The sequence below is a fragment of the Capsicum annuum genome, chromosome 8, assembly GCF_002878395.1.
Source record: "Capsicum annuum cultivar UCD-10X-F1 chromosome 8, UCD10Xv1.1, whole genome shotgun sequence".
Classification (NCBI taxonomy): domain Eukaryota; kingdom Viridiplantae; phylum Streptophyta; class Magnoliopsida; order Solanales; family Solanaceae; genus Capsicum; species Capsicum annuum.
This window is the reverse complement of record NC_061118.1, coordinates 151,132,712-151,143,013: the sequence shown is the minus strand read 5'-3', so window position 1 is coordinate 151,143,013 and position 10,302 is coordinate 151,132,712. Positions and strand designations below refer to the sequence as shown.

At 39.1% G+C, this 10,302-nt stretch overlaps 1 protein-coding gene across 2 annotated transcripts; it reads right to left on the bottom strand.

Moving 5' to 3' along the window:
- Positions 1-17: 17 nt before the first annotated feature.
- On the bottom strand, positions 18-9,074 carry LOC107839493 (60S ribosome subunit biogenesis protein NIP7 homolog). Of its 2 annotated transcripts, XM_047394609.1 has the most exons (2): positions 8,302-8,885; positions 18-409 (listed from the first exon to the last, which is right to left on the bottom strand). In XM_047394609.1, the coding sequence occupies exons 1-2, from the start codon at positions 8,831-8,833 to the stop codon at positions 399-401; spliced, it is 543 nt and encodes a 180-aa protein (XP_047250565.1). In that variant the 5' UTR covers positions 8,834-8,885; the 3' UTR covers positions 18-398. The 2 variants fall into 2 exon arrangements, with proteins under 2 accessions (XP_047250565.1, XP_016538485.1); XM_016682999.2 differs by lacking the exon at positions 18-409 and having other exon boundaries at positions 8,114-9,074.
- Positions 9,075-10,302: the final 1,228 nt, after the last annotated feature.

Below are 10,302 nucleotides of genomic sequence, written 5' to 3'. Positions count from 1 at the left end.
AAGGCAAATCAAAATTTGATTGAATGAATTAATACAACATCACTTGATTAAATATTATTGTATACTAACATTCACTTTCCAACTCCTTTTTCCTTTTTTTTTTTTTTGGTAATCAAGGATTTCATTAATTAATTAGGAAATAGAGTTTTTCCCCGACATGTATAGAGTTTCCAGCCATAACCCGGCTTGGTGGGATAATAACATTGTTTGAAGCAAGTCTAGTTGAAGGAGTTCCTACTATATCAGCCCGTAGAAGAGCTTGGACTGATAGAGGGGAACATGCAGGAGCAAAAATGAAGCACCAAAAAGACTGACATTCCTTCCTTCTTTTGCTAGTTGATCAGCCACCCTGTTTTGTTCTCTAAACACATGCAGCAGTGTTGTTGCATCCAACTCCCTCAAAAGGTACCTGCATTCATTTAGAATGTTAGAATAGAGAGGATGGTCATTTGATAATATATTTAATAGAGTTATATAGTCAGTGTTGATGATTAGGGGGTACTGGTTGTGTTGCTTGGCAATGATAAGTCCCTTTCTAAGGGTAGGGATTTCCGCTAGGATTGGGGTTGAATGGTGAATGTGTTCAGAGTAGCCTAGCTGTCAGGAGCCAGTGTGATCTCTGAATACTCCACCAATTCCTCCTGGTCCAGGTTGGAGGCCTGCGGAGCCATTAATGTTCAATTTAAAGTGGCCCATAGGGGGGTTTCCCATCTGGTCTCAACAGTTATTTTGGGACTGTTTTTAATGTTGGTGGTGTTGATGAGGAGTTTGTATTCCAAGGACAGGTTACTGAGGTTATCAATTGTGATGAGGTCTTTTTTATTATTGAAGAGGTTATTGTTTCTTTTGAGCCAAATGCTCCATAAGCATTGGGGAATAAGGTCAGACAGGGTGAGAATGTTGTTGAAATATTTGGGAGACAGAGTTCTCCAGCAGTTCATCCAGGTATGGATGTGTGAGGGAGCTTGAGCTTGGTTTGCAGGTATGGCTAGTCCTAGATTCTCCCAGAACTGGAGAGCATTAGGGCACTGGAAGAAGATGTGAGATACATCTTCTTGAGGTTCATTGCAAAAACAGCAGTGGCTTGGGATGTTAAGGCCTAATCTATGAAGGTAATGGTTAGTAGGGAGTCTACGGTGGTATAAAAGCCAAAGAAAAGTTCTGATTTTGTTGGGGCAAGGGGCAGACTAGATGAGGTTGAAGTTGCTTTGGTCAGAATTCATATTCTTATGGAGGGATCAGAAATGTTGTGATAGAGGCTTCCAGTAAAGAAGATGCCATTGGGGGTTAGGGACCAGACTGGGTTGTCTTACCCATTGTTACTAAGGGAGATGGGGTAGGAAGAAATAATTTGGGTGACATGACCAGGGAGGGAGAAGGATATTTTCGAAAAGTCCCAGTTTCCATCAATAAAATGTCCCTGATTTTGATAGATTCATCATTGGGTGTAAGAGAATCACTAATGATACTTCTAAGGCTTGCATAATAAGGGATCCACTTATCACTGAAAAAGCTCACTTTATCCCTTTTACCCACATTCCATGCAATTCTTTTTCTACGGTCCTTCCACCCCTGAGTGGTATTCTTCCATGTCCTAGAGACAATTCTGATACTATTGGGGTGGTGTTAGGTCTCATGTATTTTGAAAGGATAATTTTACTCCAGAGAGAGTTTGGGTTTTGGTACATTCTCCAGGCAAGACTAGCATGAAGGGTTCTTTGTTTTAGCTCAGCTTTCTAGATGCCCAGTCCACCTTCTTTGTTAGACCTAGTGATGGTATTCCAACTTATGAGGTAAAGTTTTTTCCTATCTCCAGTACTACCCCATAAGAAGTTTCTTTGGATTTTATTGATACCCTCAATGATTTTGGGAGGGATCTTGCTGAAATGCATAATGTGGGTTGGGATGCTGGCAAGTGTAGCCTTGATTAGGATAGACTTGTCAGCCATATTCAAGAAGTTGGTTTTCCATTCAGCCATTTTGTTTTGCATGTTATCTAGGATGAGTTGGAAATCACTGTTGTAAGGTTTTTGGTGGAAGATGGGGTATCCCAGGTATTTTCCAAAGGTGGTAGCAACCCTAATATTAAGGAGATTTGAGCAAAGAGAGAAGTCTTGGGACTTGCAGTTGCTAGAAAAGATGATTTTGGACTTAACATTATTGACTCTCTGACCAGACAGATGGCACAACTCAGCTAGAGTGGCATTGATAGTGGAACTATACTGGACATCAGCTTTAGCAAAGAGTGTAAGGTCAGCAGCGAAAAATAGATGAGAGATTTTTGGACCACCAGTAGTGATGCTGATGGGTGACCATTGTTTGTTTAACACAACAACCTCAATGTTTCTAGAGAGTCTTTCCATACATAAAATTAATAGGTAAGGTGAAAGTGGATCCCCTTGCCTGATGCCCCTTGAAGGTTGGAAAACAATAGTTTTTTGCCATTGATCAGAATGGATATAGAGCTGGAGGAGATGCAAGACATGATGAGTTGAATGATTTTTGCAGAGACTATTCTAGCCTATCAAAAGCCTTTTACAGGCCAATCTTAAGAATCATGTTGGGATTGCTGCCCCTTATTCTTTTGAAGTGAGATATATATTCCTGGACGATGATATCATGATCACAGGCTCTTCTTTTGGGCAGGAAGCTGGCCTGGCTGGGGCCAATGAGGTAAGAAAGGTAGGGCTTGATTCTATTTACAAGGATGTTGGTGATGAGCTTATCGGAGGTATTGCAGAGTCCAATAGGCCTGTAATTCCTAATGGTGGTTGCATTTTGGCTTTTGGGTATTAGACAAAGGAAGGTGGAGTTGCAATCAGCAGGCATGGTACTTTTGGTGAAGACTTTCCTGCAGAAATCAGTGGTATGTTTCCCCACAATATCCCAATACTTTTGGAAGAACATGGGGTGAAGGCCATCAGGCCCAGGGGCCTTCATAGGATTAAAAGAGCTAAGGGAATGGAGGATTTCAGAGTCTCTTAGGGGAGCTTAGAGCATTTGGGCCATATCCACAGTCAAGGAGTGGGGGTTGCTGGCCTGAGTGTGATATTTTGGGTGGAAGCAAGATGGTCAGTAGTGAATTGGGTGGAATAAAAGCTCAAGATGTAGTTGGTGATTTCCTCCTCCTCTTGGAGTAGGTTTCCCTAATCATCTTGAAGAGTTTGGATTCTATTTTTCTTTCTCTTGTTGAGAGTGGAAACATAAAAAAAAAAAAAGTGTTGGCATCTTTATTAGAGAGCCAAGTGATTCTGGACTTGGTCTTCTAGAAGTCTTCCTCATTTTTTAGCAAAAGGTCATATTGATACAAAATAGTGATGTCAAAATCCTTGAGTAACTCAAGAAAATGCCCCTACCTCATATTAAAATCTCATTGTCTGAAGAAGTACTGAAGGTTACAAGTAAGAGGTCTTCCTCAAGCTTTTGGAGGAAGGGACTAAGGTGGTAGTTATTGGACTTTTGGATCCCATCAAATCTGGCATTGATCCTTCTCATTTTCTTAAAGATATTGCCAAAGATTTGGGCATTCCAGATGATAGCCTCTTCTTGGAAGGATTTGACAGCCATGTCAAGAGTATTAGTGGGGGTAAAACATTGGCTAATAAGAGACCTAAAGGTGGGGTGACTACACCACATGGGATCAAGTCTAAAAGGTTTTGGTTCCATAGGAGTCTTATTGACCAAAGAGAGAAGAATGGGGCAGTGGTCAGATTTGGTCCTAAATAGGTGTGTAACTGTGGCTTCAGGATAGTGTTTTATCTAAGAGCTATTAGCAACACACCTATCTAGTCTTTCCAAAATGAGGGAGTTTCTATTTCTATGACATTTGTTAGTCCAAGTGAACTTATTGCCTCTATAGCCTAAATCTATCATGTTGCAAGTATTGAGGCAGTTTCTAAGGAGAGCCATTCTATTAGGGCTAGTATTGTTTCCCCCAAGTTTCTCACTAGCCGTTAGGATCTCATTAAAGTATCTACCCATTAGCCATTCCCCTTTAAGGGTTTGTGCCAGATGGCAGAGCTCATCCCAGAGGGAAGATCTAATAGTTAGATCAAGGCTAACATAAATAGCAGATAAAAGCCAGAGGTTAGGATCATATCTTCTTACCTTAACCATGACATGAACCCCTTGGGGGGAGACAGAGATGTTATCAAGTTTCCATAATTCTCCCATTGCGCTTCACAACAGCAGATTGGACATGGGCATCAAATTTAAGAGCATTGGTGAGAGCTTGATGGTCAGTCATTTTTGTTTCTAGCAGGACTAGCATAGAGGGGTGGTGGTTGTGAAGAATAACATCGCAGTGTCTGCAAAAATTGGCGTTGTTTGCGCCTTTAGTGTTCTAGATTACAATCTTCATTAATTCTTCTGGTGAAGGAGTGGAGATGAGTGGGTTCTTCCCCTTGTCCCTTGGGATGACTTGGGGTTGGCCTCTGTATGGGCTCACTGTGACCGTAGGAGGAGTTGTGTTCTCCTTGTTCCTCAGAATCAGTGAGATGACTTTCATTTTCATTAGACAATGCACTATGATAGCTGCACTGTAAGGCTCTTTGAACTCTTTAGAAGGGGCTTTTCGAGAAGAAAGAAGTCTATGTTTGGTTCCCAAAGGTCCTCTAATAGTTGCTCTATCTCTGCATTGCTCGACTTTAAGACGTCTAGAGTTGATAACTCTGCATGATTTTGGCTTCCTTTCTCTTGGACAGTGGGTGTCCATGAGATGAAGCTTAGAGTCTGAGTGTTGGGGAGGTAAGGGATGGTGGGGTAGAGTGGCAGGCTCCTAAATGTATGATCCATGAGGAGTTGAGTTCCCCCCGTGTTCATGAAGTTCAGAGTCCCCATTGCCTTTGCGTACTGCACTGTCTGTGCCCATACTTGAGTTCCCAGCCCTGATATTATACTGTCCACTCCCTCCCTGATTATCTGAGCCATTCAAGCTGGATCCTGGATCCTCAGAAAGATTGGTTGGTCTTTCACCACCACACAGTGGGTGATTGACTTGCCATGAAGAGCTATGAAGAGCTAGCTCCGCCCAGGATGTTGGTATCCGAGTTGGTGGGAGTGGATCTGTGGTGAACCACGGGGGTTCCTCGAGGGGTATGTTCGATGAGGATGGATTTGCCATTGGTTTTGGTTAGTACAACAGGAGGAGTTGGTTGAGACTTTGTGTTCTTCAGCCATGGTATATAGCTAGAGGGATTAGTGCAGTTAATTGATGCGATGGCATCAGTCACCTCAAGCGTCTCAGCGTTAATGGGATTGTTGGTGGTATTAAATGGGCTAACATTAGGATTTTGATTAATGCCAAAGTTGACTTTGGTAGTAAGATTGTTAAAGAAGGAGGGGGTATGTAGGGATTTTCCCCCTTTTTGATAATGAGAGCCTTTTTTATTAGAGTAGCGGGTGGGCGTATTTCGGGTCAGGTTGGCTTTACCTGTAATCAAAATATTTAAAGGAGATGAGTTGGGCTGAAGCAGCATACCTGCAGTTGGGCTACTCCTATTTACCTGGTTGGGCTTTAGGCCCAAGACTTCATGGGCTTCTCTTTTGTCTTTCTTTGGGCTTCTTGTTTGGTTCCTTCTTCGCAGGAAGGACACGACTCGCCAGCCTTCGTCGGAGTTGTGTTGCAGAGCTAGCACTGGGGCTGAAGTGGATGGATTAGGATGCATTGTAGCATGTTGTCTTTAAGCACAGTTTGTAAGAGTATGTCCAATTCTTCCGCAATCAGTACACAGGATTCCCCCACCTTCGTAAACAATTTTTTGAATGTGGTTGCCAATGGTAACTGTGGTTGTGACCGATATTTCAATCGGAACTTGAATACAGAGTTTAACATATCTGCCACGAAGAGTCGCTGATATGCATGTGTCTATTTTGAGTAGAGTACCTAATTTCGACCCTATCTTTTCAAGAATCAGTCGATCGTAAAATTCGGTAGGTAGGCTTAGAAGTCTTACCCAGATAGCTGTGTGGTTGAGCGTGGCTCTCTCTGGGACGAAGCTCGGTTCCAATTTCTTGATGGTCAGAAAGCTGCCCGTAACGAATCATGGTCCCTCGTGTAGCACTCTATGTAGACTTGTGGGTTAGGAAAATTTTGCGATAAAGAATTCCATACCCAGGTCTATTAATGTTAATGGCTCCGAGAGTCTCCATAAGTCCATCATCTTGTTTTTTAGGTAGTTATGGGCTAGTTTCTTCCCATAGAGCTTTATAATGACTGAGTGTTGCCATGATTGATAGATCTGCAGTTTGTCTTCGGCAGTTAGGGGGATCGTTGTGGCGTCTCTGCATTCCATCAACGCAGAATGATTAGTAAGGTGGAGGTGGTCTCCGTTCAGATTAGAATCTTTGATCTTTGTTTAGGAGGACGGCTTTGAAGGATTGCGAATCCGTCATTCCCGCTGTACCAAGGGGTAGAATTGTACTTGTATTTTTACTTCGGAAGAAACTCATCCTTCATGCATCTTGGTCTTTCAATGATTACTCATTTACCAATTGTATTGTATTATATATTGTTGTTTTGAATATAAAATTTATTTCAAATTTTCTTATATTTTTTCATAAAATCTCTTGTCACGCTATGTAACTATAGAACTTGTCAATTTATACAAGGACAAATTTAGTGTAATTTCGTCAACTTTCTTTTCTTTGCTTTCTCTAATTGTATCCTAATTTTGTAATAGATCTACTAGTAACTCGCTCTTCTTTGTAATAGTGTTTGCTTTCTCCTGCTCTATGAAGGTCAAGCTGGATAAAAATGCTTAAAATCAACTTACAGCGGGTAACAGTTCTTTACTTGCTAAAGAAACCTATAGATTAGAATCACACTGCAGCATGATATAATGAAATGATATGCACTAACCATACAAAACAAACTATTAGCCAAATTCTGGAATGACATCTACAAAAAGGTTGCAAATGTCTGCAATGGAGGCACACTAGGAATACCAATGTTCTTTCCTTACCAATACCAGATTCCATTATGGAAGTGCTTTCTAACACTTTTATCCCTGATTACATCAAAAGGAAGAGAGGATAATCTAGCGACTAGCTCACAGTGGGGTTTTCAGTACTAAAACAGCTTACACCAATGCAGATTCAAAAAAACAATCCGAGCCATGACACCTAAAGCTTCAAATGGATCCCCAATAAAATAAAGACCTTCCTCTGGTTGTTCACTCATGGAAAATTGACCATCAACACCGCCTCTATAGAGTTGGGGGGTTGAGCATTGATCCGCTCTACACCTACTGCAATTTGCAAAAATGAACCCACATCTTCTTCGAGTGTCCAAATATTCCAACCTTCTGAAAGGATATTCTAGTAGAACATTGCACCAACAATGAGGCTTTAGGTGCCCCATCTTTTAGCACCCAAAGTTGGATATCCACCTGGGTGTCCATCAAGAATAAACAATACAACAACCTACCCTGAGATGCACTTGTGTGCCTTTATGCTTTTGGCACATACGATTGGGTAGAAATCATAACCTCTTCAACAAGAGGATAGACCCTATCATGCTAATATCATTGCCAAAGCATATGACAACTTCCTACATTGTAGGATCCAGCACAATGAACACCAACCAACACACTAGTGTTGTTATATGGAAATCTCCTGTGATAGGATCCCACAAACTCAAAACGTATGGCAGTTCCTTGGGTAATAACTCTGGGAAGAGGGGGAACAGTTGGGGTGATTAGAAACAATTGAAGGGACTGGGTGATACACTTCATGAGGGAGCATTCCTCATACCACCTAACACTCTTGCTGAACTAACAACTCTTGTACAGAAACTAAAAATTGCAATTAACCTTAATCTTAAGTGCTCACACGCTTATGACCACCTAATCTGTCAATGAATTAATCAGCATATCAGGGAATCCAACAGTAACTCATGACAAACAACTAGCTAAAGGGAGAAAGGAAAAAAATTCTTTGGAAGCTTACAAATGCGCATAGTTCCTCCGGTGCTTGCAAATAATGTTTTTTTTAGCAGAACAAGCACAATATAACGGAATCACAGACTCAAACAATGCACGTATTAGCTTTAATGCTTCTCTAGCATATTACTATATAGTCTTACCTAAAATAAAATCTAACAGTGAAAAGCAACTAGCCATCCAAATAAGTTGTAAAATGTATAGAGCAACTGTGTAAAAAATTTAGAGTACTCCAATTACATTACACAAATTAGAAACCCCCATAAACCCTAATCCCCAAAACACAAAAAAGCTCAACATAAATCACTCACAATTTCACTAACTCAAATTCAAAGATCATCTTCCATTCTCAAATACTCACCAATATCAGCTTGATGAAGCACAACAATCCCATTGGGATCCATTTTCCTACAATCTTGAGTACTCTTTGCTGCAACCCCAAATCCCAACGGCACATCCGACATCGAATACACAACCACCCCATCATGCTCACTAATACTCTCCGTAATTCTCCCAACTCCCCCTTTCAACACATTATTCCCATACAAAAAACTCATCTCAGATGTCGGCTTTAACCACACCTTGTGCTTCGCATTTTCTGCCAAAAGGCCTAAAGACTGAACAGTGAGATGAAATTTACCTCCTTTTGTGAATTTTCCTAACTGGGTCCCGAGGGATACCAAGTTGTCGCGCTTTATGTTCGTTGCTCGTTTCACCAGGGATTCCGATACGTAGTAAACTCTGTTTTTCTGCAGACGAAAGCAGTAGCGGCCAGGTGAGTTGTCCGGGCCTTCGTGAGATGGGTTTTCTACAATGTTCTTCAGATTGTTGCCGACGAATTTGTGGAGCTTTTCGAATACTTGTGTTGTTTCTTGCTCATCTAGAGGTCGCATTTTCGCTTGCGATTTTTGATAAACCCTAAAAGCCCTAGGGATTTTTCTTGCTTCTTATACTGTATATATATGTATGGGCTGAGGGTTTTGGGGATTAGATTGGGCCTTCATGAGTTAAGCCCATGTAGCTGACCTGCAGAGTAGGCCGAGGCCTTTTTAGTATTTTTACGCATTGCCCATCTTAGATAATTACGTGCTTTGCACGTGTGTCTTTCATCGATTAAGTAGCAATTGATATTAGAATAACTTTTGCATCTATTTAAACTTTAGAGGATATAGATTGAACCATAAAAAACAATCATTAGAGCCTAGTATTAAAAGATAATAGCGAGATGTCACATCTCATAATTTATTCACAATTTATTAGATTCTAAAAAAATTCATATAGAATTAAAATGACTAATCAATTTGTCTTTTTAATCATAACATATATCAAGATTTTACAAAGAAAATCTCAATTAGCAATTGTCTATAAAAAAATACATGATATTTTATTTATTATAAACTTCAAGAACATATTAATATATCAAATATCATCAATAAAATTTACTGACGTAAAAAAAAAATTCTAATAAATCAAATAACAAAGAACAATCTAAAAAAAAAAGAACTTATATTAGAATATAGTAAAAATATCATTCACTCTTTATTGTAATAATGTGATCCAGTTAATATTGATATAATACATTATTTATTTAAAAAATTAACCATAGATAAAAAAGAATTGAAAGGAAATGGTGCACTTACAAGTTACAACCCTTGCTTCAAATATGCATTTGTAAGTCAATGAAATTTAAATGCCGGTTTCTTTGATGAAATTTTTTAAAACCATGACAATTAGCTTTTCATCTCATACAAGTTTATAAAAAATTTCACTTTCTATATTAATTTTTTTTAATATCTCTTACCATCTATTTTAGGAGTCATATTTTAGGATTCCTTTTCATCTACAAACAGGGATGGCTCAAGCATATTCGTGGCCTAAGACGAAAATCAAACGGAGGCCTTAAAATTTTTTGCAAAAATAACTTTCTTTTTATAAACTCTATTTTCAAAATTATAGAATCAATTTTTTCTAATTATTCTTTTTTAAGTAATAATATAATCAATGCATTTAATCTTTCTTAAGACATAGTACACTAGATATATGAACTTCTTCTAATAATACTTTTCTTCTATATAAAAAAAATATTTTTCTATAAATAATATTCAGTTTTTTAAAAAAATTATTTATATTATTATAAAAAATGAGGCCCCTCGCGGCCGCCTATTTTCTTACAAGGTAGAGCCGCCCTGTGTACAAAAAGGAAAGACTTACCAAATATTTTTAAAGTTAAAAGTCCTTATTTTATCCCGATTCTTTACATATATTTAGGAGCTAATATTACAAATATGATTATAATTAAATAATAAATGTAGGAAAATAGTAAAAGGACGATACTATCTATTGTGGAGTTTTTTAATGAAGG